The following is a 26,428-nucleotide window of genomic DNA, read 5'->3' on the forward strand; positions in this document are numbered from 1 at the left end:
ATTAGCCTAGAAAAGCCATTATGATATTTATAAAAAAAAAGTAATAAATTGAACGGGAGAATATTATGAAGTATAGTATTTACAGAGAAAGAAATAAAGTTAGAAAGTAATGTAAGAAGGAAAAAAGAATACGAGTCAGAGAGTAAGTAAAAAAATTCAAGGAGAAAAAGACATCATCAATGTGTCATCGTTCAAAAGAGAGTCAATGTCAATTAAATCGTCTTCGTCACAGTTGACTGGTCCTACTTCATTGTTTATAGATGCACTTGATGAAGCCTGCCACAAACAATTTATCACAAGAATGTTCAGGAAAATATGTTAAAGACTTATATGGTATCCATATTTTTATGTTATGGGCTCTTGGGTACCTCATTTTCACGGAAGCCCTCGACAACTGTTAGGAGTCTACGGTACTGATCCCGTGCTTCTGGGTATTGAACCATCGACTTTACTCGAGTAAGAGCCTTTTGAAGCCTTTCCTCCGTTTGTTTTCTACCCTCTTTAAGAAAATCATACTCATCTTCCTGTGGAATTGTAGGGGATACAGCTGACGCAGTCGGTTCTGGTTCCACGGGTTTGGCGATTGCGCTGCTTTTGAACCCTCTTAACCCTTTACCTTTGCGTCTCCAACGCAAAATGATTTTCTCAAGTAATCCCACTGACCAAATGACTGTTCGGTATTGTTTCCGGACCTGATGTCCTCTCACATGAGCCTAAAAGTACATGTGATCAGATTCCAGCAATGAGAAAACAGACAATGATTTATGTAAAGATATAAGAGAAGGGAGAAAAAAGCCAATGAGAGGCAAACCTGAATTCTGACGATTCTTTGTCGGATTAAAAGAAACTCTTTTCTCTTCTTCCAACCACGATATTTCTTCTGGATATGGGTAGCAGCAGAACTAAGAGAGACATCACTGTGTCCTGGAGTCTTAGTTTTAGAAGCTGCAAAAGAAACAGCTAACTCATCGGAGATGTCAATCTTGTCATCATCGACAAATTCAGACAGCTGTTTCCGCTCGAATGATTGCATCCTGAAAACTTGGTGAAGACGATCAGCAGCTTGTGTAGCATTACGGACAGCGGTAAGTGAGTCCTTCAAGGAAAGTTTTTCTGGTAAATCACCATAGCTCATAGGAGCAGCGCTTCTCTCAGAGACTGTTTGAACAGCTTTTTCTCCAAAAGAGTTGGCAGAGCTATTTTCCTTTGAGTCCACTGTTAGCTTTTCAAGATAACTAGTTAAGGAAGACTCTGCAAGAAAACCCGATATTCCCCTGTGTCCATTTGCGTAAGCCAAGTCAGCTGCTGTTTTACCCAAAGGAAGCTCTGGAGATGGATCCGTCAATGCCCCAGCATCAGCACCTAGAGAGACAAGCACAGCGACAGTTTCCTCCCTATATAATTAACAGGACACAGAGTTAGTTTGATATATAAATTTTGAGAAATAATAGAGTTGAAGACGCATCAACATGAGAATCTTAAAAGAAATGCAAAATCATAATATGATAAAAAGAAAAATTGAAGAAATGTGAGATAGAGGTCCTCTACCTGCCACTGAAAGCAGCCCAATGAAGGGCGGACCACCCATTGGCATCACGGAAGTTAATGTTAACTCCTGCTGCTAACATTGGTTTGATGGCCCAATCATACCCAAGCGCTGCAATAAAGTGTAGAATACCCTGTCCATCTTCATCCAGCATGTTTGGACCTTTACCCTCTTCACTCACTTTATGGATGAGCCATATATATAGTTTTTCTTCCAACTGTTCCCTAAAAAGCTGTCCTTTTGGTTCTTGTTTGGTTGAATCTCTCTGATATGTCCCTGGAAGGAGATACTCTTTCTCCTCCTTTAGCAACATAATTTTACTGATTTTTCCTCTTTTCTCCCCAACATCTTCAAATATATGGTATTCGTTAACAAAAGCTCTGTGAGCAAGCAGCTTCTCAAACCGCAACTGAAGTGATGCTGCTTCATCTGTAGAGGGACCATGAACATCAGCAGCATCGATTTTTTGGGTAGAGCCAGAAAGGAAATCAAATTCTCGTACTTCACTGCAAGCAAATCTGTTGGAACATGTAACATAAAAGGGCACGTGACCAGCTGTATGCGGTGGAGCATGACAACAAAGAACGCCATCTACTAAAATCTCAGCAGGAACCTCCACTTCACCAAACATGCATGACCAATTATATTTTGTTACTTCTTGTGGACTAAGCAGAAATGTGCCAATAACCATGACCTGCAGATCGAGTGATACATGAAAAAGAAATTAGTTCCCACAACAAAACGACCAAAACAGCTGAAAATAGAGAGCTAAAAGAGATCAGCAAAACGGAAAAAGCATTAATAATAAAAACAATGAGAAAGCAGGATCAACAGAATAAAACTGCTGCATGAAACATAACACAAAATATTTTGCAACTGCTCAAAGTCTTTACCTCAACTTCTGCGTCTGTCTCAGCGCATTTTGGCCAAAAATCAACAATGGTGAAACGTTGGTCCTCAGAGAGAGAAGGGCTCAAGGAGATCCCAGCTGCTGCAGTTTCACATTCAACAGTGGTCCATGCAATATCTTCACGTGAAGACTGCATTTGCAAATCCTCCATCTCGGCAAGTTCTTTAATAGCCCACCGAGAAAAACTATCGACTTTTTTCAAACTATCTTCGCTTCTTAATAATGATTTCTTTACAGGTATATATTCAGATTCCATACTTGAAGGGGGAGCTTGATAACTATTTCCAAAAGGTTGCTGATTTTCACTGCCAAGGAGACTGGCAAATGTCTCAAAATTATCTTCTGCACTTAGCTCAAATAACGCCAGATCGATGTCATCAGTCATTCCAGAATGTGAAAACAGATCCTCGTGCCCTTTTGGCAAAAGTAGGTCATCTTGAACTGGAATCTACAGAGATGAGTATTTCGAAATCAGAGCACTTCGAAACAAATCGTCATGACAGTAATTATGCGAGCTTGAATAAAAGGAGTCATTTAACAATATGGCAAAGGAGCCAAAAGTAGGTATTAGATATCTTTCACCTTCCTATCTGAGGTCAAGGTAGAAAAACTAGTTCAGGCATAGACTGCACCTTTTCATAGTAGGTACTGACAGATAAATTCAACTTCAACCAACTACCTTTACAAATGCGTCAATGACAGAAATTTTAACCCTGAGAAAACTGCTAATAAAGACATGTAAAATATACATAAAGCTGACAGAGCTCCAAAGTTTGATATGCTATGAAATCATCACACATTTCTATGTTTTTTCTTCACAGTACATTATCCTATTTTCTATACTTTCACTAATAATATCTAGGCATAGCTCTTTAATAAATAGTTTGAAAAGTAACAAAAAGCATGCGTACACTACCTGCCAATTTGATTGCATTTGAAGAGGATTTCTGATAGGCTCTGACTTTAACCGCCCACCTTTGTCTGTATTTTCGTCCACCAGCATTGAGTCAGTAATAGAAGGCTGCATCTGAGTCAGCAAATTATTACAATAAGGTGGATCATGGTATCTTGTCAATGAATTCCCAACGGCATCCCAAGCTCGGACATCAACTGATCTCTGGGAATCACTTTCTCTGACTCTGTTCCCATGAACCTGTGAAACATTATGCATGCTAGTAGGCGGTGTCCAGCCATAGCAATTTCCTAGAGAGTAAATCAGAAAGAGGTGAGTACCAAAAACATAGCTCAAATAGTAAGACATTTATTGCTAGCATCCTCCCTGTCCCTTATATTAGGAGTACCTGTTTGAGATTCAGGAGATGCTCGTAAGACGGATCTTGCTTGATGACTGTCCCCTGCACCAAAACTGATATAAGGTGGTGCTGAAAATTACACACACAGCCAAAAGCATGTGATGATATGTATATCATCACGCCTCAAAAAGTAGGATGAAAATTGATAATTCTTCCAGGGAAAGAACTATATCTTTGGACAAATGATACCACAGTACCAAACATACAAAATAATAGAAAAAAGAGATACCGGAATCAGCATCTTCACATAATGATGACAATGTGCTGGTTGGGCTTGCTGTTGAATCAATATTCACTGAAGATGTGCCATTTACAGAATTTGAATTGTTTTCTTTCATTCCTTGACTGGTCCGGTTACCCTGTAGAATTTACATTATAAAATAAACTTTAGAACACTTATCAGTAGAAAACTACAGTACAACAGAAAATTTAAATGTTAAATGGTGGAAATAGTAACAGCACAGACAAGAAGACCTATACCTTAACCTCCAAGTAGTGTACAAATACGATATGCATCAAATCTCTGTAAAAATACAGCATAAAACAGAGTATATAAGAAAAAACTGGAAGCACACTTTGAAGAATTTATAATCAAACAGCATAGTCAACTCGCACAAGCGAATTTAAAGATTGCATGAAAATAGTGATTCAGTTGGTATTTTGATCGAAGACCTCAGATATTCCAAGGAAAACAAAGACAAAGTAGCGACTATGCATCGAAAATTCCACTGCCTTATTCTCATCTAAAACCCAATCTAGAAGGCCATTATACCAACGGAACAAGAAAAACTGAAATTGTAAATGCACAAAGTCAGACTCACTGTTCAAGCATCCAGTAGCAACGTCTCTGAAAATTCTCGTTGCCTTCCCCATGTGCATAGTAACAATGTAGCACATCTACGCTTCCTACCTATATAACGTTACTATAAAAAAATTAGATACATTGCATTATCAACTAATTTAAATCCAAAGCCGGAAGTAGAACCAAGTAACAACAGGTCCCATGATTGGATAACACTAAACTATATAGGAGACACTAAAGAAAAAAATGTAATAACCTTGAGCTTCTCATGAGCTTCTTTTATGGTTTTACCATCCTTCTTCTTCCTCCAGTTATGTCCATCTTTCCTAAAATATCTCAGCACCTTCCTATCAAAAAGAAAGAGTGAACCACCTATAAGGGTGGGGGAGATAATGTCAGTTTACAGGGAAAAAAAGAAAGCAAGAATATTTAAAAACTATAGATTGTTGTTGTCACTAACAAGCAACGTAACAAAAAAAAAAAAAGAGTCAACTTCTTCTTCGAAACAAATTAATAGGATGAGAAGAGAGCGGTGCAAGTATCATTTGAAGCCAGCAAATAATAAAAAAGTTTGACTGCTATGCATAAGATATATTGCAATTTGCAAAAAAAAAAAAAAATATGAGGGAAGTCGGGCAAGGCCACAAACAAACATACTGGCGGGTCGGGTGGGAGACTCTGATGCTATGTGAAACTTGTGATGGTTCTGAAGAATTTCACAAATCTCAGCAGGCCTAAGCCACCTGTGTCGGGCTTCAGACATCAACTGTTCCATATCTGCGAATTCATAAAGGTAAAACATATATATTACTCCAAACACTTTATTGAATCTCTGATAATACTACTCAAAATTACACAGCCGCTAACCACTAACAAAATACGAAAATCCCCAATGCAAACAGAGCAATTACACAGAAATTTCAATTCTCAATTGAAAAAAAAAAGAGAGCAAATTACTTTATCCCGTCGCAATTTCAGAAACAAAAATTAAACCAAAAAAAAAGTTCCGACAAAAACATTGCCGAGGAACACCAGTAAGAAAAAGTTGGGAGTGAACTAAAATATCTCAGGCTGCGACATTCGACATAAAATCAATCGAGCTAGCAAAGGAGAGGAACCAAAACGAAATAAACAGTGGAGAAAGAGACCTAATCGAGGAGAAGGACTAGTAAAGCCAAAAGATCCACGATCCACCATAGAAGTAAAGATAAAAAAAAACCGCCACAAAATCGAACCAAAGAGAGATCTCCTCTACAGCTTTTCGTAATCACAAAAAAAAAAAAAAAAAAAAAGAGAGAACAAAACGAACCCTAACCGATCCGAGTAATATGCATGAACTGAGGAAGAGAAGCTTATATTAATATATTGTTTCCTTTCTTTCGAGATATATGATATATCCAGGCCAAGTGTGAATGCGAAAGCGATTTTTTTCCTTCCTTGCTCTCCCTTTTTTCCTTTTTTTTTTTTTTAATTATCTTCTCTTATTGGAAGGGAGAGAGAGAGACCCGAGGAAAACCAAATCGTTTGGTTTTTTTTTTTTTTTAAACAGTGAAATTGTACCAATGCATTCCATCCAATAAAATTCTGACATGTGTTATACACATCAGATTTGTCTGGCCCATCCATCATCCTTGAATTGAATTCTCTATTACTTTTAGTAACGCTTTTTTTCTTTTTAATTCAAAATTGTTTGTCAAATGTCAATTTCCCTCTTTTCTTTTAGCTCGCAGCGGCGGCGGATCTGACGGTGGAGATTCAAAGTCCAGATCTAAGTCTTTCGGATCCCCATCATCGTAGATTGAAAGCTTGCTGATGAACCACCCATGGAAGTTGGGAACATCTTCATTCTTCACCATATATCATTATCATCATCAATGTATCATGTCTCTTCTTCTGGTTTTGAGTCTAGAATTTAACACAAAAACGAGATCCTTGGAAATTTCCTAATATCAATCAAGTATAAGCTCGTCTTTTCTCTTTACTAAAACGCTCTATAGATTCGGAGTAAGAGCCAGATGATACTCAGATTCTTAACAACAATGCAAAAACCCCAACGCAACATACAAATTTAAACCTATGGTCTCGAATATAAACTACACCACTTTAAAGAAGAACGAAGAAGGCTCAGACCATGTATGTCATACCGACCTGCATCAGATGCGACTGAGGCACACTCAGATTTGCTATCCCTCTCCTGCAGTTTTTCCTCAGGAATGCGTAGAAGTAATTTATCACTAACTTCTTGATGAACCATGAATCTTTTCTTGCTCTTATATCCCCATGCCCGAGTAGATACACCACCCCTGATTCCTTCGCTTTGTGTATGAACGATAACTCTCTCTCCAGGCTTTGCTCTGCTTCAGATACAGAGGAGTCAGATGATGCGTCAAACGGATGGTGGTTTGTCTGATCAGACGAAGTATTCATTTCCTTGATCGGTCTGTTTAAGTCTCTGTACTCAGACAGAAGGGGAACCCCCATCGAATACATGCTTCCGTTGGGGCCAATGACGACTCTAGAACCTGCAAAATCGTCCTCTGAGTCTAAATCATCGTTCCCATCACTCTCCAACGACCGTTCTTGAGCTTCTCTTCGGATGAACTTCTCCAGGCTCTCGATTAATAGCTGCTCAAAAGCTTGGTGGTTCTCCTTCCTTGCATCCTTGTAACCATACCTTCACCACATATAACACAGTGTTTATATTGCCTTTTTCAGAATCGAAAAGGAAAGAAATCAAAGAGTAAATATATTTCTGTGGGTCAAATTGGGCAGTGAAAGGGAAAGAAAAAAAGACCAACCTGGCAATGCAGCGGAATAAGTGATAGCTTTTAGTGCAGACGCGTCTGAAGAGGAACCTTTCATTCTGGGGTACAACTGGAACCGGGACATATTTTATGCAGACAAAAATGACCATGGAATGAATTGCAGGAAGTGTAGTCAGAAAATGGCCAAATATTGCCGGTACTCCCTTCACTAACTCATTGTATAGCAAACCAATACCAGGAGCTCTAATTGTTCCCAGGTTGCACCCAAGATCTCTCATTAAATCCATTGACAGCTTTTGTTCGACTTCTGTTTCATACCTGAGTTTACTTCCATAGTTCCAAATATACATTATACCAAACATGATTACAGCAAAAACCAATATTATCCAGCTTCCATCGCCAACACTCGCTATAACTGAAGAGAAAAATATCAATTCCACTCCAAGGAAAACTACCAGAAAGGCAATCACGACTACGATGTTTATCTGCCATATAAGAAGCATGATTAACGTCACTAGAATTGTCGTCGTCATCATCACTCCAAGCTCAGCCATCCCTGGGAAATTAAAACAAATTTCAAAACGGGGGAAGCATATCAGATCACCTAAGCAAGAAAAGGGAGACAGAGAAATCAACTATTACCATATGCATTTCCAATCTCATCGATACTTGAGATTGAGCAGACGACGACCAGGCAAACGGCAAGCAGAAACCAGTTTAAGACAGGTATATAAATCTGACCCATAAATTTCCGAGAAGTATGAATAATTTTGAGACGAGGGAAACAACCCAGAGCTGTTGACTGTTTAATACATGAGAATGTTGCCGTCGTCATTGTGCGGCTAGCAATCAGAGCCGCAACGTTGGCTACGAAAAGAACTGGCCAGAATGCAGCACCTGTAGAACAATATGATGAATCAATAACTTATACTAGTTTTTATATATAAGTTTCTAACCCGCACCACGAGAACAGCCTTTGCAGTGGTATTAAAGTGGTTTTGTTCGCCAAAGAGGCATGTATATTACAGACTGAAGGAACCAGCTGAACTTTACCTGGAACAGATGAAAAGAAAGCTTGACTAGCATCAGCATGATTTTCCATCAGGTATGCAGCTTGTCCCATATAACCCAATATGAGGCACGGCAGGACAAGACACACAAATGTAAGCTGCAGAAAACCACTAAGAAATAAATTAAAGTTGCAGAAAACTAGAGCAAAAAATAGCATACAAAAAGAAAAAGGTAAACGTCGGCCACCAAAGGCCATTCTACTCTTCATTTACCTGGACTGATCGAACAGAAAAGTAGCAAAGGTCTGCAAACAATGCCTCTGAGCCTGAAAGATAAAAATTATATAATATGAACAATCAACAAAGGAAGCATCACGATATCAGGCAGATTGTGGAGAATAAAAAGGCTTATTCACTTCTGTTAGCCTTTGCTACAAGAGTAATCTAGTTCATTTTCTAATGAAATTTTTGGCCATCCAGAAAAACTGAGAAAATTACCTGTAGCACAGAGAATGCAGCCTCCAAGTGCATACCAAGCATTTATAGAGTTCCTCTTGAAGAAGTAATAGATGTGGACAGGGTTGAATGCTCTAAAAACACTGCTATCGTACTTGATCAGGTTGTAAATGCCAATACCAGCAAGACAACAGAACCATATAAGTAAGGCAGGACCTACTACTAGTCCCATCTTACTTGTACCATATTTCTGTAGACTAAAGAGGATCACCAGAAATGCAACCGAAATCATCACCACTTGATCTGCAAAGAAGTAACAAGAGAAAGCTGAACAATAGCGAAAATGCAATGACAAAGATAAACAACCAGCACTAAACAAACAGCTTCAAGGTTAATTACACTATAATCTCCATTACCTTGCTCCACTACATCAACTCCGACCTTAAGTCCACCAACAGCTGACATAACTGCAGTATGCAACTAAAGTGATTTAGACAAGTCCATATGGTAGCAGAAAAACCTGTTCAATAAAACAGAATCATGAACATACTTAGAAGAGGTTATATAAGAACCTGACATTGCAGGAGTTACAACTCCATCGGCAATTACCATGGAAGTTCCAGCAAGAACTAGCACGAGGAGAAGTTTCTTCAAAAATAATGAATTCTCGAGTTTTTCTTTTAATTTCAATGACCTCTCAAGCTCAGGGCAAGGCACCTTCAGTCTAAAACTAGAAATTCGGGCGTCTGAGCGAAGTTGATTAGGGATAAGACTAATCTTGGCGTGACGAGAGATTAATGAGTATAACGCAAAGGTCCCACCTGAAATATTATAAGTAATCAAAACAGTTGGCCCTGTACTGAAAATATTCAAAGCAAGACTATAATTAGGAGATCAGAATAATTAAAGCGTACCTTCACCATCATCATTTGCCCATAGCACAACAAGAACATATTTTATAAGGGGGACCAATAGTAAGGTGTATAACACTAGAGACAATGCTCCAATGACATCTTCTTTTTCTTGGACAGGTGATTTACTGAACATTACACTGAACGTATACAATGGACTGGTTCCTACATCCCCAAAGACAACCCCTAGTGTCTGGAATGCAAGTAACACTCTCCTCCCAACAGTCAAGTCCTAGCAAAAGAAAAATACACAAATAGAAGTTCGGTTAACTATGCAGAGAAAAGTACTGGATCAAGAAAAAGCAAATTTTAGACCATAAGATCATCCATTATTCTTTATCTGCAGCAGAACATGCAAAAAGAGTAGTTCCTTGGAGCAGAAAACGGAAAACTCCTCCCTAGGTACTAAGTATCACAATTCAAGCCAGTACGATGATAAAGCTTTGGAATCAGAAAACACAGTCACTGCTCCCAGAGTTTACATCCTTCCCAGGATACAACCATCACTAAGGAAAACAGATCAAAACAACATCGACCAGCATAATAGATTCATGAGCCCGTATCCATCACTGCAACTTGTAAAAATCGTATACTAGAATTTCTGATTCTAGTCCATAATCTCCACATATTGCTAAAATAATTTCAACTTAATTACTTATGGCACTTCCCTATCCGGTGGTCCTTTCTAGTTAGAATCTGAACTCTGGTAATAACAGCTAAAATATAATATTTTTTTAGGAACACACTCATCAAGCCCTGTCCATGGCTATATGACAATATGAAATGGGAAAAAGAAAATACGTAAACAATGAAACACCTCGTAATCATTCCTCGGAGCACCGGGAACTTCAAGCGCTTCCACGTCGAAGGAATCAACACGCGGACCAGTACGGATCAGGCGATGCTCCGGTATCTCGTCCTCATCGGATTCGAGTCCAGTACCGTCGAATCCATCATTATCATCTTCAACGCCAATCTCGGAATCATCATCGTCTTGAATAACCCATCGAGACTCGATAGAATCCATGGATGCCAAATCTCCAAGACCAGCACCTGAGCTATCGACCTCTTCCTTTTCAGAACCTTCCAAACTGCTTTCCTCCGCCATTTTTAGAACTCTCCGATCGCAATCAAGGCTGATTAAAAAAAAAACTCCAACAGATTCGCAGGATCGATCAAACGAGATGAACCGCAGCAGTAGAGTTTCGCATCGGATCAGAAAAGTTGAGAAGAAGAGATTTATCGACGAGATGACTTGTTGTTTCTTTACTGCCGATTCATGCCGATGTTCTCAATCTCTCTGCTATATCAGTTGCTGCTGAACCGGTCTGATACAAAGGCGACAAGTATTGCACCGGATTCATCAAGTCTAAACCGGTTAGATTGGTTTATTATAATTGTTCAACGTCTAGTTTGGAGAGTATCTCTTTGACTCTTTCTAGTTTCTACTATTACAATATTACGAATCTCAACCTTGATTTAAAAAACCTTCGTTTCTAGATTTTGGTTTCTTACTTCACCGCTGATTTGTTACGGAGATGAGATTTTGTTCATAGTTTATGACCAACTGTACATTTAATCTCTATAATCAATAAGGGAACTTACGAATCCATATTTATATAAACTCATGTTGTAGGAGCTATCTTTTTTCCAAACTAAAAAACAACCATGTCTAACTGGGGGAATATTTCAAGACCTTGTGTTAGTTAAGAAGAGTACAGACAGACTAGAGACATTAAACTTCCCCAGTAGCAACTTCAGAAACCACTTCTTCATATTCCTTCGTCTCTTCGTCGTACTTGTACCTGCACGCATATTTTGTAATCAAACCAATAAGTATACGCAAAGTAAAGAGATTAGTAATGGGTTTTCAAAGTAAGTTAAAGTTTACCATTTTCCGGTCGTTCCAGAGCAGTAAAGTCCAGTGTTGGGGTCATAATAGTAACCAAGGCTGCTGCTGTAGTAGTACCTGCAAAATCATTTAGAATACTTTCAGATAAATGAAAATGAGCTTCATAAAACATATTATTTATTCTTGTGCGCAACACAATGCTTTTAGCCAAAAAGCTGACTGAAGCAGCAAGAGAGCGAGAGAGGAGAGTATAAACTGACCCTGAAGATTCGTCATACACATAATCGGATCCATTATTTGTAGGGTTGAGCTGAGTGCCGGAGATGGAGCCAGACTGTAGATCCGAGGAAGGATCAGGAGCACTTTCATCATCGCCAAACATATCACAAGATTCTGTATTTCCTCTCGCTTGAGCTAGTCTCTCATATCCCTCTAAGAAGAGCAACATAAAGAAGAAAAATAAGAAAGGAAAGCCAACTATTGGTGCAAAAGGAAAAATAACAAAGCATAGGAATCTTAGCTGCAGCAATAATGGAGAATAAAAAAGGCATTAGAGCTCTCACCTGCTTCACGTTGGAAAACGTCTTGCTCCTCATGATAAACGTCTTCAACAACATAGAAAAAAAGGAACAAATGTTAACAAATGGAGGATATCATATTAATTGTAGCAAAGCTTGTCATAGCATAAGTAATACGAGACTTAACTGTAGTCGCCGTTCTGGATGAGCTTGTCTGCATCCTCCGTAAGCTGATCAAAGATAAGCTTCGTCTCAGGAGTCATCTTCTCCTTGCGATTATTCGAGTTCCCTTTCAACCTCCTTAAAGCTCGCAGGACCTGTGACAATGAACCCGAGTTAGCTTACATGTTAAAGTATGTAATATCACCAATGCTGTCTTATGCTAATATTTCTAAAACTTATTTAATCCATGTTTCATGTTTTAGAACAAAATCCCTTGATGAAACCTAGACTGAGTCTCACCGTTTCTCCTGGTTCAAGGACATTAGCAATGCGCCTCTTTCTGACTCCAATGTCTTCTTGAGAAAGTTCATCCACTGCTTTCTCGTTTCCACTATCTTCATCCTTCTCAGTGTCATTCGCAGCAGATCTTCCCATATACAATGGATTTTTTTCAATACTGTCAAGCCATGCATCCTGAAAGAATACACATGTAAGACAAAACACAAAATATCTATGAGCTAAACTTAAACAATGAAAGATGTGTATTTCGCACCTTGACTTCCTTTTCTCTAACATATTCTACAAAGTTCCCATCAGCATCAAAGTAACCTTCCTCTTTCTCTCTGTCCAGACTAAAAGCTTCGATTTGGATCCCATCTTCCGTGCGGTTCCCATCATTCTACAATGAAATAACAACAGCATCAGCATAACTTTTCTTTAACCGAATATAAAACATCATTGAGGTCTAGACATAGACATCATTAGCAACAAAAAAAAAAGGATGGTAGAGATCGTACCTCATAAGTCTCCTGAGCCTCATCAATATTGTCATTATCATCTTCATTGTCGTTAAAGAGCTGAGCAGTATTCTGATTACGATGCCTAGCACGCTCCTCAGCAGCCTCACGGGCGTCGCGGCGAGCTATAGCTTCTTCCCCTAAGATCTGTTCAGGTTTAGATTTTTTCCCCTTTGGAAACCGTACTCGCTTCTCGCTGCCAGAAAGAATCCTCCATTATAAGATACACCAAACTACTTTGTCCATAATCCACATTATAGCGTATGCACACAAACTCAAGTTGTAACTGAGAAAAATATCAAAACCAATCAATTCTCCAACACAATGACATGTTCAGATTAGTTCAGTTAATCTCTCCGCACTCAATTTTCTAACTCTGGCAAAATTCAAGAGATGAAAGAATCAGAGGGTAGATACAAGAACTCCTAATTCAATTTTTTTCTACCCTAAAACTGAATCATTCAACCGGAAACGAAAACAAAGAGACAAGGTATCGTCATCAATAGCAGAACAAAAAAAAAAAAAAGAAGAATCGGCAATTAGGGTTACGGAAAGGATAGTAAACTTACGGGGGTTGTTTATCGGATTCTTCATCTTCTAAGAAGGAACGTTTGAGGTTCTTCCTCGACGAACTCTCTGCCATATTGGAGCAACGTGAGGAGAAGAGAACGACGTTGATTTGTAGCTTTCCAGGCGGTGGATATCGGCGTCGAGGAGAAAATAAGAACGAGAGCCTGAACACTCGCCGACGTTTACAAAATAGGCCCTTTTTAATGGGCCGAATAATGGGCCTAGAAAAAGCGCGCACATTCTAAACTCCTATAGTCTGCTTCCCTTTGAATAACCCGGTTTACTTTTTCTACCTGGTTAGACTAAACGCCGCCGTTTGAAGTACATCAAAAAAGGCCCTAATTTATGTGTATCTCTCTAAACCGGTGATCATCTTCATCCTCTGAAGCTTATTTGTTCGCCGTCACTGAACTCAACGATCGCCGATCAGTCTTAGAGTCACAGGTCAGCTTCTGATTCTTAATTCTCTAAAATTTTGCTGAGTTTGAAGATATTTGAATACACGTAGCTAAATATTCTTCTGGGTCTTTTTTTTGTGTAGTCGGAAGTTTTTGAATTCAATTGCAATGGAGCAGAAGCCACCAGCACGGAAGGTTTGTGTTTGCTGTCATCGTTACCTTATACTGTTATTAGATAACAATATTGTCTCTGGTAAACATTTACGTTTTTGAGTTCTTGTGCAGATGAAATTTGCCCCAAAAGCTCCCCCAAAACGTGTGCCTAAGCCTGAAGTTAAACCGTAAGCTACACTGATGACTGATCTGATTAATATATAAACACAAACGTGTACTTAGGTAAAAATTTGCTTCTGAACTTATTGAATTCCTGAACGCAGTGAAGTGGTTGAGAATGAAAGTAGTAGTGCACAAGCAATGGAATTGCTACGCAGAGTAACTGTAAGTTTTTTATCGTTGTGAGTGACTTCGCTTTTTTACTCTTTTTGTTTCTTCTCACTTTCTTCAGTTTTATTTTGTTTGTCTTAGGAAAGATCATTGCGCAAGCCAAAAGGGGACAAGAAAGGTAGTATCTTTGACTTGAAACTTAGACTGTTATCTTTGCTCTGTTTGCTCCATTACTTGGTTTTGAAAAAACATCAAAGTATTGTACACGTTGGTTGAGTTTTTGGCGTGGATTTTACAGTGTCTTCTTCTCAAGTTGCTTGGATGGGTGGAGTGGTGAATTCGACGAGATTAAATAAGTACCTCAATGGATCAAGTACGATTTCTTGATTATGATTTCTTAATAAAACATTGGTTGTTATAATCAAAACTCATTTGATACATGATGTTTCTTGTGCAGCTGGTGCTTATGGCTCAACCTCTACTCAGGAGATAGAGTATAAAGAACCATGGGTCAGTACAACAGTAACCTGTCCCTAAAGTTATATCTCGAACTCATGTACCGGATAACGTTGATGCTAATTTTAATTCTTGGATTATCTCACAGGATTATTACAGTTATTACCCGATTACACTTCCACTGAGGAGACCGTACGCCGGCGATCCAGGTATGTATACATTGATCTGCTTGAGAAGAAAAAGTAAACAGTTTTGTGAAAAACAGATTCTTGATTACCATGAGCCTAGGTTTGAAATGTTGATCCTTATTGCAGAGCGTCTTGACGTAGAGGAATTTATGCAGGCTTCGGGAAGTATTGAAGATTCACATAACTCAGCCGCTAATCTCGGTCTAATGGTTAGTGACATTACAAATGAGGAGAAGCTAAAGCCACATGCAAACTCTAGAAACTCTATAGTTATTTACATATTGTGTGGATTACATTTTGGCAGGAAGATAGTGAACAGAAAATGTTTTTTATGAAGTTACCTTCTGTTCCTATGGCACCAGCGGCAACAACAGAAAACCGTGAAGGAAAGCCAAATATCAAAGGTCCTGTTAAGAAGACTGTGGATTTAAAAGCCTTGCCAGAAGGTTTCATGGGAAAACTACTAGTCTACAAAAGTGGTGCTGTCAAGATGAAACTCGGTGAAGTGCTTTATGATGTGAGTCATTTCTCATACCCCTTTGGTTTTACTTATTTTAGCATTCTATTACATCCTGCCATTTTAACCGAGCATAACACTAGGCTAATATCTAGTAGGGGGATGTTAGGTTCATGTCTTTTGGTTTTAGAAAAATAGTAAACTTAAGTAAAATCGAATCGAGCATGCATCAGTTTGGTGTGGTTTTGGTTTCGATTTCCGGATACAGGAAAAGTAAAACCATGATAATCGTAGTAAAAGACTAATTCGGATTTCGGATGGGGTGTATAGGTAAGTCCGGGGTTGAAGAGCGAGTTTGCACAAGATGTGATGGTGGTTGACACAGAGCAGAAGAAGTGTTGTCTGGTTGGAGATGTATACAAGCATGCAGTTTTGACTCCTGATATTGATTCGATCTTGAAAGATATCGAAAATATGTGACATTCTTAACTATTTTGATTACATCAATTTTGTCTTCACTCTTTCCTATTGGAAAGAATTCATAGTTTTGACTTTTTGACATTGAGAAAGAAGAAAAAAAAAGACAAGTTTTGTGAAAACTCAAGCCTCAAAGGGGTGGTTTGGTTAGTTCGGGTCAAAACATGTTGTTTTTTTCGGTTTAGGAAAAAATATGCCGAATAAAACCGAACGAAATTCCGGTTCAGTTTTGTTTAGCAGTCGGTTCAGACAAAAGTTTTCCCAAAAACGAAATTTCGGGTAAATCTGTAGTATTTATTGGGTTAGATTTTTTTAGGCGGTGATAGATTCTAGTACAGTAGTTTTTAGCCTTTTTGGATTTTGTTTTTCAGAAACTCATTTTCTCTCCAATCTAGATTTTAAAATAAATAGATTCCATAATTAATAGGGAAACTGGAAAACTAGTTTTTAGCTTTTCTTTATAATTATTATTACTTTATTAGTAAAACTAAAATCCACAAATTTTTATTTAAGGTTAATGAAAATGAACTTAAATTAAAAATTTCTTGATTTTAATCTTTATGCTTACTTTATAGATTTAATGTAATTAATTTAATATTTAACTAATTTATATGCACTTAACAAGTCATATATCAATTTATATATTTAATACTAGAAGTTTATGGATGGTTTAATTATTTTAGCTAAACAAATAAATAAATAATAATGTATCATGATGACGTGCAAGTTCTCAAGAGTTCCCTTTAACTATTACACAAAACATTAATATGGCATAAAATCATTTGAATACAAATCCTCCACTTTAAGGAAAGTATGTTTTTTTTTTTGGTAAAGTTAAGGAAAGTATGTTAAAGAAGAGGTTACTAATATTATTTCTACCTCTTTCATTTTTTTTTTAACAAAACAATTGATTTTTAACTCTTTCTTTTTAAGAATAATTAAAGCTTTAACAATCAAGTAATTTGAGCAAGATCTTACATTTAAGAACCAAAAATTACAAGTTACATAAAGAACATATGACACATACATAAACATATGCCCAATATTTAAACAGGGCCATTTCACTCATTCTACCACCCTTTTTCAATTTCTTTTCTCTCAATTCTTATCTAAGACCAAAACAGAGTATCAAACAATGACTTTTTTCACTGCCATGATCTCTCTTCTCCTCCTAGTTCTCTCTGTTTCCTCAACTTATGTTCCTACAAATTCTGTTACACAATGTATATATGTCTTTCTCTTTGTTGATTTTGTTATTAATCATTTTTTATTAAGAGAAATCATATTTTAGTTGAATTTCTTCAGTAGTTATATATAAAAATGTAACTAATAAAGCTTTTTTGTTTTCGCTTTGATGGTAGTATCTACTCTAACTCCACATGCAAATCCTATAGCACAATGTATATATGCCTTTCACTTTTGTTTATTTTATTCTTAATAGTTTTCTCATTAAGATATATAAATCAGATTTTAGTATAAATGTTTTGTAGTTATATAATTGTCCAATTAATAAAACGTGGTTGTTTTTGTTTTGATGGCAGTGTCTACTCCAACTCCACCTGCAAATCCTATTGCACAATGTATCTATCTTTCTCAATGTTTATATTATTCTTAATTGTTTTTTAAGATTTTTCTTTAATTTTTCCGTAATTATATATATATATATATATATATATATATATATATATATATAATTATCAAGTGCAAATCTTATTGCACACTGTTTGACTTCATTCTTAATCATTTTTCATTAAAATAAATAAGATTTTTTAAAATTTCTTTCGTAGTTATATATAATTTTCTAACTTTTTTTTTATTGTAGTATCTAGTCCAACTCCACCAGCAAATCCTATTGTACAATGTATTTGTATTTTTTTTTAAAATCTTAATCATTTTTCATTAAGACAAATCAGATGTTGGTTTAATTTTTCCATAGTTATATGACTATATCTAATTAATAAATATTTTTTTCCGTTTGATTGTAGTGTCTACTCCAACTCCACCTGCTAATCCTATAACACAATGTATCTATCTTTCTTTTTTTGTCTATTTTTCCTAAACCGTTTTCTTTTTTTTTTTTGTGCACCTAAACCGTTTTTTATTAAGATAAATCAGGTTCTTATTTATTTTTACTGTGATTATATAATACTATCTAACTAACATTATCTGTTTTTGTTTTTGTTGTAGTATCTACTCCAACTCCACCGGCAAATCCTATTGCGCAATGTATATATCTTTTACTTTGTTGATTTCATTCTTAATTATTTTTATCAACGTAAATCAGATTTTGGTTTAATTTATCATGTAGTTATATAATTATCTAATTAATAAACTTTGTTTTTGTTCTCGTTTGATTGTAGTGTCTACTCCAACTCCACCAGCAAATCATATTGCACAATGTATCTATTTTTTTGTCTATTTTATTCTTTATCATTTATTCATTTAGATAAATCAGATTTTTGTTAAATTCTTTCGTAGTTATATATAATTATTTAATTAAGTTTTTTCCGTTTTGATTGTAGTGTCTACTCCAACTCCACCTGCAAATCCTATTGCACCATGTATATGCGTTATCTACTTATCTTTGTTGATTTATCTCTTAGTTATTTGTATAGAGATAAATAAGATTTTTGTTTAATTTATTTATTAGTTATATATAAAGAATTATCTAATTAGAAAGTTTTTTTTCATTTTGATTCCAGTGTCTACTCCAACTCCATCTTCAAATCCTATTGCACAATGTATCTATATCTTTCTCTTTGTCTATTTATTCATGATATTTTTTCTTTAAAATAAATCAGATTTTTGTTTTATTTTTATCTTAAATATATATTATTATCTAACTGATAGAGATTTTTTTTTTTGGTTTTGGTGTTTGTTGTAGTATCTACTCCAACTCCACCGGCAAATCTTACTGCACAATGTATATGTCTTTCTCCACATTGGTTTCATTCTTAATCATTTCTTACTCAGATAAATCAGACTATGTTTATTATTTTCATAGTTATATATAATTATCTAACTAATCTTTTTTTTTTTACTGTAGTGTCTACTCCAACTCCACCTGCAAATCCTATTGCACAATGTATCTATCTTTCTCTTTGTCTATTTATTCTTAATCGTTTCTTCGTTAAGATAAATCAGATTTTTGTTTTATGTTTTCCGTAATCAGATTTTTGTTTTATGTTTAATCGTTTCTTCGTTAAGATAAATCAGATTTTGTTTTCTAATTTTGGTGTTTGTTGTAGTATCTACTCCAACTCCACCTGCAAATCCTATTGCACAATATACATGTCTTTCTCTTTGTTGATTTCATTCTTAATCATTTTTAACTAAAATAAATCAGACTTTCGTTTAGTTTTTTTTGTACTTATATATAATTATCTAATTCATAATTCTTTTTTGTATCATTTGACTGCAGTGTCTACTCCAACTCCACCTGCAAATCCTATTGCACAATGTATCTATCTTTCTCTTTATTTGATTAATCTTAATCTATTTTTTGTTAAAATAAATCAGATTTTGTTTAATTTTTATCTTAATTATATTTTATTATCTAAATAATAGAGATTTTTCTGTTTTTGTTATTGTTGCAGTATCTACTCCAACTCCACCGACAAATCCTATTGCACAATGTATATGTCTTTCTCTTTGTTAATTTCATTCTTTTATTAAGATAAACGATAAATCAGACTTTGGTTTATTATTTCGTATTTTTATATAATTATCTAATTACTAAAAAAAAATATTTGGTTTGATTGCAGTGTCTACTCCAACTCCACCTGCAAATCTTATCACACAACGTATCTATTTTTCTCTTTGTCAATTTATTCTTAATAATTTTTTGTTAAAATAAATCAGGTTTTTGTTTAATTTTTTACCGTAATTATATATTATTTTCTAACTAATAGAGATTTTTTCTGTTTTTGTTTTTGTTGAAGTGTCTACTCTAACTCCACCTGCAAATCCCATTGCACAACATACCTATCTTTCTCTTTGTCTATTTTATTCTTAATTGTTTTTTTATTAATATAAATCATATTTTTTGTTGATTTTTTCTGTACTAATAGATTATTATCTAACTTATAGAGATTTTTTCTGTTTTTGTTTTTGTTGAAGTATCTACTCCAACTCCGCCGGCAAATCCTGTTGCACAATGTATATGTTTTTTTCTTTGTTGATTTTGTTTTTAATCATTTTTATTAAGATATATCAGATTTTGATTTATTTTTTCTAGTGAAATATAATTTTATATATTTTCGTTTTGATTGCAGTGTCTACTCCAACTCCGCCCGCTAATCCTATTGCTAGATGTATTTGTGTTTCTCTTTGTTGATTTCATTCTTACCATTTTCATTAAGATAAAATTAAATTTTGGTTTGATTTCTTTTGAAGTTATATATAATTTATCTAATTAATTTCTTTTAGGGATTTTAAGTTGTGTCAAACTTGGTTTCGTGTTTTTGACTCTTGTCTTGTTAATTGTTATGTATTTGTGATAGCTACAGTTCTTGCTGCTGGACGATCAGGATCAGGACCATCCGCTGCTCCAGCTCGAAGCCCTTCTCAGACGAGCCATGGATCTTCGTTGATTCCAATCTCTGGCTTGACATTTGTAATCAGTGGCGCATTGGTCATATTGTTCTCTCATATCTAAAACCCGAGATCCCTTAACCTAAATAAAGACCTAAGCGTATTTTAAATTAGTTGTGGTGTTTCCATAATTCCATAAAGACTTATCATGTTTCACTGATTACAACTAATTTATGTGTTTTTTATAATTCCATAATTCCATAAAGACTTGTGTTTTTTATGTGTTTGTTTGGTAATTTCTATTATTTGAGTTGACTAGTGGTTATTTCTATATTTTGTTTCGTTGAATCACAATAAGTCATTAAACCATCTAACAAAGTTCTAAATCGAATTATGAAAAGAAAAAAATAGTTATCTGCAAACTCGATAAATTCTCCATGCATTAAACGAAAATGTAAAAAAGAAGGGACATGGTTAGGAAAGACTTTGCCGAATAAAACCAACCCAAAGGTCTTCTTCGGTTCAGTTTGGTTTTGACAGTCATTCACCAAAAAAAAAAAAAAAAATTGCAAGATAAACCAAAACTTCGGTTAAATCTAGTTTTTTGCGGTTAAATTTAGTACTTCAGTTATTTTGGTTAAATTTAATACCGATACGTCTCGATTATTTTGGTTAATTTGGATTCCCGGTAAATTGATACTGTACTAACGACATTTTAAGTTTAAACCAAAAAAAAAAGTTTAAACCAATACCTCCAATACAATGTAAAATGAGCTATTGAATAATAATTGAATGCAAAATGACAAAACTTGTTTTTTTTACAACAAAAGATTAAAATGGAATAAAATTCACCAAAATTAAATACTATGGAATCAAGAAACATAAAAGTTTGAATACAACAAATCTTTTTTTTTTTTTTTTGCAAAAAATACAACAAATCTATGTGTTAATATTTTACCTTTTTTTTGTCTGTATTCTTTCTCACAAATCAAATGATTTTGGTAACAAAAGATTAATTCAACCAAAAAAAAAGCTCTATCAAAAGGATAAAAATCAATTAAATATGGGAAAGATCTTACATTGAAGATAAGAAACCACACACGGAATGAAGGAAACGCGTGAAGTGTACGTAAGACGCCATGACCTATATTTATACAGAGCCATTGCACTCATTCTACCAGCATTTCTCAGTGTCTTCTCTCTCGATTCTTCTTCGAGACCAAAACAGAGAATCAAACAATGGCTTTCTTCTCCGCCACGATCTCTCTTCTCCTCCTCGTTCTCTCTGTTTCCTCAACTTCTGTTCACGGAAGCCTTGTTCCCCCCTTGGAGTGCTCCGCCCTGATGATGAACATGGCGGGATGTTTAGCTTTTGTGACGATCGGGAGTACGGTGGATGTACCCACAAGTTCGTGTTGCAATGGTCTCAAGACAATTCTCGATACGAACGCGGCATGTTTATGTGAAGGGTTGAAGACCAGTGGCTCCATGGGAATCAAAATGAACGTTACCAAAGCCTATACTCTTCCCGCTGCTTGTAAACTTAATGCTCCCTCGGTCTCATCTTGTCAATGTGAGATTTCTCCTTCATCTCTCTGTTTCTCTTCTTGTAGATCCCTGATTTTTCTGGATTCTGATCGATCCTTAAGATAAACCAGATTTTGGTTAGTTATATATTTATCTGATTTATAGAGGGTTTTTTGTTTTGTTTGGCAGTGCCTATTCCTCCTACCCCTTCTCCTAATGCGAAAGGTATCTGTCTTTCTCTTTACTGATTTCATTTTTAATCATTTTTTCATTTGTTATATATTTTGCCATAACAAAGATTTGTGAATTTTTTTATTCTTTTTAATGCTATGAATCTTTGGATTTCTTGCTCTTGAATTCTGTTTAGTTGGCGTTATAACTTATAACAATATAATCTATGGGAAGTGTAAAGGTCAATAGCGATTATAATAAAAATCTGATGATGTTTTGGATTTGGATTTCATGTATGCTTGTCTCATGTAACTATGCCATGATAACAAGATGTAAAAGTACTTAAGCTTGTATAGATGTGATCTCTAATGTCATGTGCCATGATCATGTAAACTAGCTACGTGAGTAGGGCTTTGTCAAAATCTCTTTTTCGTTAAGATTGATCTGATAGACCTAATACTAGTTGTGTAGTTAATTTTTCTAGGGCTTTTAAGGTGTGTCAAGATTGGTTTCGTGTTTTTGACTCTTGTCTTGTTATGTATTCGTGACAGCTCCAGTTCCCGCTGCTGGACCACGATTAGGATCAGGTCCATCATCTGCTCCAGCTCCAAGCCCTTCTCAAGGGAACCCTGGCTCTTCGTTGATCCCAATCTATGGCTTGACATTTGTAATCAGTGGCGCACTGGTTATATTGTTCTCTCTTATCTAAAATCCGATATTCCTATACATGTATTAGACCTTAGCGTATCATTTAGTTGTGCTGTTTCCATAACTCCATTAAGACTTATCAGGTTACCATGAAGACTTGGGTTTGAAATGTGTGTTTTGTTTGGTAATTTTATTATTTGAGTTGACTGGTGGTTATTTCAAATAATACTTATTTCTATTTTTTTTAATTGAATCACGCAATAAGTCAGTAAACCATCTAACAAAGCTCTAAATCGAATTACGGAAGAAAACAAATTTGCAAAGTCGACTAATTCTCCATGCATGTGATTATGAATAAGTCCATTGGGTATTAACTAAACGAAAATGTAAAAAACGTGGCTATTAAAAAATATATATACAAAAAGAAAAAAAAAATCGAAACCTCTCATCAAATTAATGTAAAATCGATCCATGCAGATATAAGGCAAAAGAATGAAAGATACACAGAAAAGAAAACTCCTTAAATATCAAATCTTTGCAGCCGTTGAGTTGAGCCTCGAACAAGTATTCAATAATTTCAAAGAGTGGAGATACCATAGCCTCGAAAAGATAACCCAAAAATATAATCTAGTTTAGAACCAAAACCGGCCATTCATCGTAGCTTTGTCCTTAATTTGTAGTTCAACTTTAGTGGCTGGTCATCTAACATTCAAAGATATTATATTATTTATGTGCTCCCTCTAAAATGATTCAATGCCTATTATGGCATGCATGTGGTATAAATTTTCTTAGTCAATGTGTAAATACACCTTGCATATTTCACTCCTTATAGGCTTTTTATTTTTAAGTATACAATAATTTGATACACCAATTTATAAGGATATATTGTTTTCAATAATAAATTTTTTTGAACAATACAACATTTGAAAGAGGAAAAAAATGTAAAGGGTGTAAAATACAACATATAGTCAAAAACTAAGATATATTATACATCCTGTGTTGAGATTTCATGTTCATAAGAACAACCATGGAGTTCAAGCTCAACATTTCAAACACAATCGTTAAGACACTAGAGACTAGTCTTCTTTCTCTTTGTTCTTCATGCATTCCAGATCACAGAAGCCAAGATTCACCATCACACTTTCACGGTATTGTAAAAAATAATAAAATATTTTTGACAAATATGAAGAGAGATAGAGAGATGGATATATAAAACTGATTGTGTATGTCGTCGGTTTTTATATCCACAGATAAAGTCAAAAGCGTACACTCGACTTTGTGATACCAAAAACATTTTGACGGTGAACGGAGAATATCCCGGACCGGCGTTGAAAGCAAACCGTGGTGATAAGCTCGTCGTCAATGTCGTCAACAACGCAAAATACAATATCACTCTCCATTGGTAAACACTCTTGTTGATCATAAAGTTGAATTCGTATAGACTAGCTAATGTTTTATATACGATGTAGAGAATCATGCATGTTTGAGTGTTTGTCATTTTAGGCACGGAGCAAGACAAATCAGGAATCCATGGTCGGACGGACCCGAATATGTGACTCAATGTCCGATCCGACCGGGAGAGAGCTATGTATATAGAATTGATCTTACGGTTGAAGAAGGAACGATCTGGTGGCACGCACATAGCCAGTGGGCACGTGCCACCATCCATGGAGCGTTTATTGTCTATCCCAAACGTGGCTCACCTTATCCTTTTCCTAAGCCTCACCATGAAATCCCTCTCATTTTAGGTACACTCACACTACTTTGTTGATGTGATTAGGTTGCATGATTGCGTTACGAAAAAAGCTTATCTCGGATTAATATTGTTACGGTGTAACGTTACGTGACAATTGACAGGTGAATGGTGGAACAAGAAAAACATAATGGATATACCAGGAAACGCTAATAAAACCGGAGGTGAACCGGCCATCTCTGACGCATATACCATAAACGGACAACCCGGTTCTCTGTACGCCTGCTCTAAACCGGGTAAGCCTCTTCCAAGTTTCAACACTACAAAGCTCTCAAATCTTTAATCAATCACAATTTTCATTTTTGTCTTTATTATTCCGAAACAGATACATTCACAATAACGGTGGTGCCTGGCCGACGATACCTTCTTCGGATTATCAGCACCGTGATGGACGAAGAACTCTTCTTTGCAATCGCAAACCACACCTTAACCGTTGTCGGCAAAGACGGTCTCTACTTAAAACATTTCAAATCTAATTACCCAATGATCACTCCGGGACAATCCATTGACGTCCTCCTCCATGCTAACCAGCGGTCTAGTAATTACTTTGTAGCGGCTCGAGCTTACTCCTCGGCCTTTGGTGCCGGTTTTGACAAAACCACCACCACAGCCATATTGCAATACAACGGTGTTTCTTTAAACCGAGGAAACCAACCGGTTTTACCCTACCTGCCTCCTTACAATCGTACCGAGGCATCTATCCGGTTCACTAACCAATTCAGAAGTCTTGGATCCAGTAACCATCCCGTTAAAATCGACACTCGTCTTCTCTAAGCGATCTCCGTGAACTTGATGAACTGCTCCGACGATAAACCTTGTAACGGCCCCTTCGGAAAGAGATTCTCGTCGAGCGTTAATAACATCAGCTTCGTGAACCCGTCGGCGGACATTCTCAGATCCTATTACCGCCGCATCGGAGGCGTTTTCCAGGAGGATTTCCCGAGAAATCCGCCGAAGGAATTCAATTACACCGGCGAGAATCTTCCGTTTCCGACGAGGTCCGGCACAAAAGTGGTTGTTCTTGATTACAATTCGAGCGTTGAGCTGGTTTTACAGGGGACGAACGTATTGGCTTCAGATAATCACCCGATTCATCTCCATGGGTATAGCTTCTACGTGGTGGGTTCGGGTTTTGGGAATTTCGATCGCCGGAAAGATCCGTTGAAATATAACCTAGTTGATCCACCAGAGGAGACTACCGTCGGTGTTCCTCCTAACGGCTGGACCGCCGTCAGATTCGTAGCTAGTAATCCAGGTCAGTTCACACTACTCTACACTTTGTTACGTTTCTCTCAAACGTACGTTTTCATGCAACAATGATAAATTGATAATAATTTTTATTTTTGTTGACGATGTTTTGGTTTTGTTTGTTTATTACTGTATATAATAGGGGTGTGGTTGTTGCATTGCCATATAGAGAGACATGCCACATGGGGAATGAACGCCGTGTTCATAGTGAAAGATGGACCGACTAAATCATCTCGAATGGTCAAGCCTCCTCGTGATCTGCCTTCTTGTTAGCTAGTTTAATTACTCACTGTAATAAACAATAGTTTGATTGGTGCATTAGTTTCGCGATTCAATAATCATAAAATTTTGTACCTTTTCAATCATATGTACAATAATTCAAGGTTTCTTCTGTCAATCTTATATCGTTTTAAAAAAAAAATTGATTTTCAATGATTACACAACTCTTCGAAGCTTTTACCAATTAAAGTTTATGAAATTTTCTGCCATATGAATGGACTTTTGAATTAGTTGTAG

The 26,428-nt window shown here is 36.1% G+C and overlaps 6 protein-coding genes and 1 pseudogene across 49 annotated transcripts; 4 read left to right on the forward strand and 3 right to left on the reverse strand.

Moving 5' to 3' along the window:
• Nucleotides 1-26: 26 nt before the first annotated feature.
• On the reverse strand, nucleotides 27-6,452 carry LOC104708177 (calmodulin-binding transcription activator 1). 5 transcript variants are annotated; one of them, XM_019228897.2, is made up of 13 exons: nucleotides 5,887-6,452; nucleotides 5,229-5,348; nucleotides 4,828-4,943; nucleotides 4,591-4,679; nucleotides 4,250-4,292; nucleotides 3,999-4,128; nucleotides 3,758-3,811; nucleotides 3,373-3,659; nucleotides 2,440-2,904; nucleotides 1,549-2,240; nucleotides 812-1,394; nucleotides 369-713; nucleotides 27-276 (listed from the first exon to the last, which is right to left on the reverse strand). In XM_019228897.2, exons 1-13 carry the CDS (start codon nucleotides 5,903-5,905, stop codon nucleotides 157-159), a joined length of 3,063 nt encoding a protein of 1,020 aa, XP_019084442.2. In that variant the 5' UTR covers nucleotides 5,906-6,452; the 3' UTR covers nucleotides 27-156. The 5 variants fall into 5 exon arrangements, with proteins under 5 accessions (XP_019084442.2, XP_010422987.2, XP_087318919.1 ...); XM_010424685.3 differs by having other exon boundaries at nucleotides 5,881-6,097; XM_087462793.1 differs by having other exon boundaries at nucleotides 3,758-3,822; nucleotides 5,881-6,057.
• Nucleotides 6,453-6,541: 89 nt separating this feature from the next.
• On the reverse strand, nucleotides 6,542-11,242 carry LOC104708178 (potassium transporter 7). Of its 2 annotated transcripts, none has more exons than XM_010424686.3 (10): nucleotides 10,531-11,242; nucleotides 9,717-9,945; nucleotides 9,375-9,623; nucleotides 9,219-9,269; nucleotides 8,845-9,105; nucleotides 8,620-8,672; nucleotides 8,390-8,504; nucleotides 7,979-8,233; nucleotides 7,370-7,892; nucleotides 6,542-7,245 (listed from the first exon to the last, which is right to left on the reverse strand). In XM_010424686.3, exons 1-10 carry the CDS (start codon nucleotides 10,819-10,821, stop codon nucleotides 6,696-6,698), a joined length of 2,577 nt encoding a protein of 858 aa, XP_010422988.2. In that variant the 5' UTR covers nucleotides 10,822-11,242; the 3' UTR covers nucleotides 6,542-6,695. The 2 variants fall into 2 exon arrangements, with proteins under 2 accessions (XP_010422988.2, XP_087318921.1); XM_087462795.1 differs by having other exon boundaries at nucleotides 9,353-9,623; nucleotides 10,531-11,078.
• Nucleotides 11,243-11,305: 63 nt separating this feature from the next.
• Nucleotides 11,306-13,842, reverse strand: LOC104708179 (uncharacterized). Of its 2 annotated transcripts, none has more exons than XM_010424687.3 (9): nucleotides 13,612-13,842; nucleotides 13,043-13,238; nucleotides 12,799-12,924; nucleotides 12,546-12,719; nucleotides 12,271-12,400; nucleotides 12,129-12,170; nucleotides 11,826-11,997; nucleotides 11,605-11,682; nucleotides 11,306-11,518 (listed from the first exon to the last, which is right to left on the reverse strand). In XM_010424687.3, the coding sequence occupies exons 1-9, from the start codon at nucleotides 13,683-13,685 to the stop codon at nucleotides 11,449-11,451; spliced, it is 1,062 nt and encodes a 353-aa protein (XP_010422989.1). In that variant the 5' UTR covers nucleotides 13,686-13,842; the 3' UTR covers nucleotides 11,306-11,448. The 2 variants fall into 2 exon arrangements, with proteins under 2 accessions (XP_010422989.1, XP_087318922.1); XM_087462796.1 differs by having other exon boundaries at nucleotides 13,043-13,328; nucleotides 13,612-13,770.
• A 69-nt stretch (nucleotides 13,843-13,911) lies between these two features.
• On the forward strand, nucleotides 13,912-16,154 carry LOC104708180 (uncharacterized). Of its 2 annotated transcripts, none has more exons than XM_010424688.3 (11): nucleotides 13,912-14,056; nucleotides 14,154-14,205; nucleotides 14,296-14,351; nucleotides 14,448-14,508; nucleotides 14,596-14,632; nucleotides 14,753-14,827; nucleotides 14,912-14,964; nucleotides 15,059-15,119; nucleotides 15,225-15,307; nucleotides 15,403-15,615; nucleotides 15,886-16,154. In XM_010424688.3, exons 2-11 carry the CDS (start codon nucleotides 14,179-14,181, stop codon nucleotides 16,033-16,035), a joined length of 816 nt encoding a protein of 271 aa, XP_010422990.2. In that variant the 5' UTR covers nucleotides 13,912-14,056; nucleotides 14,154-14,178; the 3' UTR covers nucleotides 16,036-16,154. The 2 variants fall into 2 exon arrangements, with proteins under 2 accessions (XP_010422990.2, XP_087318923.1); XM_087462797.1 differs by having other exon boundaries at nucleotides 13,936-14,056; nucleotides 14,601-14,632.
• Nucleotides 16,155-16,929: 775 nt separating this feature from the next.
• On the forward strand, nucleotides 16,930-20,843 carry LOC104708181 (uncharacterized). Of its 36 annotated transcripts, none has more exons than XM_010424692.3 (17): nucleotides 16,930-17,255; nucleotides 17,394-17,432; nucleotides 17,574-17,612; nucleotides 17,855-17,893; nucleotides 18,018-18,056; nucleotides 18,220-18,258; nucleotides 18,393-18,431; nucleotides 18,555-18,593; nucleotides 18,735-18,773; nucleotides 18,917-18,955; nucleotides 19,079-19,117; nucleotides 19,454-19,492; nucleotides 19,629-19,667; nucleotides 19,797-19,835; nucleotides 20,152-20,190; nucleotides 20,307-20,345; nucleotides 20,535-20,843. In XM_010424692.3, exons 1-17 carry the CDS (start codon nucleotides 17,168-17,170, stop codon nucleotides 20,687-20,689), a joined length of 828 nt encoding a protein of 275 aa, XP_010422994.1. In that variant the 5' UTR covers nucleotides 16,930-17,167; the 3' UTR covers nucleotides 20,690-20,843. The 36 variants fall into 36 exon arrangements, with proteins under 36 accessions (XP_010422994.1, XP_087318924.1, XP_010423001.1 ...); XM_087462798.1 differs by having other exon boundaries at nucleotides 16,931-17,255; nucleotides 20,541-20,843; XM_010424699.3 differs by lacking the exon at nucleotides 19,629-19,667 and having other exon boundaries at nucleotides 16,931-17,255.
• A 707-nt stretch (nucleotides 20,844-21,550) lies between these two features.
• LOC104708185 (non-specific lipid transfer protein GPI-anchored 31-like) lies at nucleotides 21,551-23,159 on the forward strand. Its single transcript, XM_010424706.3, has 3 exons — nucleotides 21,551-22,138; nucleotides 22,282-22,317; nucleotides 22,815-23,159. The coding sequence occupies exons 1-3, from the start codon at nucleotides 21,805-21,807 to the stop codon at nucleotides 22,970-22,972; spliced, it is 528 nt and encodes a 175-aa protein (XP_010423008.1). The 5' UTR covers nucleotides 21,551-21,804; the 3' UTR covers nucleotides 22,973-23,159.
• A 779-nt stretch (nucleotides 23,160-23,938) lies between these two features.
• Nucleotides 23,939-26,347, forward strand: LOC104709864 (laccase-14-like; annotated as a pseudogene). Its single transcript, XR_015563689.1, has 6 exons — nucleotides 23,939-24,064; nucleotides 24,162-24,313; nucleotides 24,415-24,659; nucleotides 24,769-24,900; nucleotides 24,990-25,919; nucleotides 26,055-26,347. The product of XR_015563689.1 is annotated as a laccase-14-like (transcript).
• Nucleotides 26,348-26,428: the final 81 nt, after the last annotated feature.

The sequence above is a fragment of the Camelina sativa genome, chromosome 8 (genome assembly GCF_030686135.1).
Source record: "Camelina sativa cultivar CO46 ecotype springtype chromosome 8, ASM3068613v1".
In the NCBI taxonomy this organism is placed as follows: Eukaryota; Viridiplantae; Streptophyta; class Magnoliopsida; order Brassicales; family Brassicaceae; genus Camelina; species Camelina sativa.

Coding starts and splice junctions, on each gene's coding strand:
- LOC104708177 (XM_010424684.3), bottom strand. CDS start 5,768: ATGGTGGATCGTGGATCTTTTGGCTTTACTAGTCCTTCTCCTCGATTA. Junction 5,349..5,719: donor TAGTCCTTCTCCTCGATTAG/GTCTCTTTCTCC, acceptor ATGAATTCGCAG/ATATGGAACAGTTGATGTCT. Junction 4,129..4,249: donor TACACTACTTGGAGGTTAAG/GTATAGGTCTTC, acceptor TAAATTCTACAG/GGTAACCGGACCAGTCAAGG.
- LOC104708178 (XM_010424686.3), bottom strand. CDS start 10,821: ATGGCGGAGGAAAGCAGTTTGGAAGGTTCTGAAAAGGAAGAGGTCGAT. Junction 9,106..9,218: donor AGTTGATGTAGTGGAGCAAG/GTAATGGAGATT, acceptor ACTTCTTTGCAG/ATCAAGTGGTGATGATTTCG. Junction 8,234..8,389: donor TTTCTTTTCATCTGTTCCAG/GTAAAGTTCAGC, acceptor ATTGTTCTACAG/GTGCTGCATTCTGGCCAGTT.
- LOC104708179 (XM_010424687.3), bottom strand. CDS start 13,685: ATGGCAGAGAGTTCGTCGAGGAAGAACCTCAAACGTTCCTTCTTAGAA. Junction 11,998..12,128: donor CGTTTTCCAACGTGAAGCAG/GTGAGAGCTCTA, acceptor TGCTCTTCTTAG/AGGGATATGAGAGACTAGCT. Junction 11,519..11,604: donor TCTGGAACGACCGGAAAATG/GTAAACTTTAAC, acceptor ATATGCGTGCAG/GTACAAGTACGACGAAGAGA.
- LOC104708180 (XM_010424688.3), top strand. CDS start 14,179: ATGGAGCAGAAGCCACCAGCACGGAAG. Junction 14,352..14,447: donor CCTAAGCCTGAAGTTAAACC/GTAAGCTACACT, acceptor TCCTGAACGCAG/TGAAGTGGTTGAGAATGAAA. Junction 15,120..15,224: donor ACCGTACGCCGGCGATCCAG/GTATGTATACAT, acceptor TCCTTATTGCAG/AGCGTCTTGACGTAGAGGAA.
- LOC104708181 (XM_010424692.3), top strand. CDS start 17,168: ATGACTTTTTTCACTGCCATGATCTCTCTTCTCCTCCTAGTTCTCTCT. Junction 17,256..17,393: donor TACAAATTCTGTTACACAAT/GTATATATGTCT, acceptor CTTTGATGGTAG/TATCTACTCTAACTCCACAT. Junction 18,956..19,078: donor GGCAAATCTTACTGCACAAT/GTATATGTCTTT, acceptor TTTTTACTGTAG/TGTCTACTCCAACTCCACCT.
- LOC104708185 (XM_010424706.3), top strand. CDS start 21,805: ATGGCTTTCTTCTCCGCCACGATCTCTCTTCTCCTCCTCGTTCTCTCT. Junction 22,139..22,281: donor CTCGGTCTCATCTTGTCAAT/GTGAGATTTCTC, acceptor TTTGTTTGGCAG/TGCCTATTCCTCCTACCCCT. Junction 22,318..22,814: donor CCCTTCTCCTAATGCGAAAG/GTATCTGTCTTT, acceptor TATTCGTGACAG/CTCCAGTTCCCGCTGCTGGA.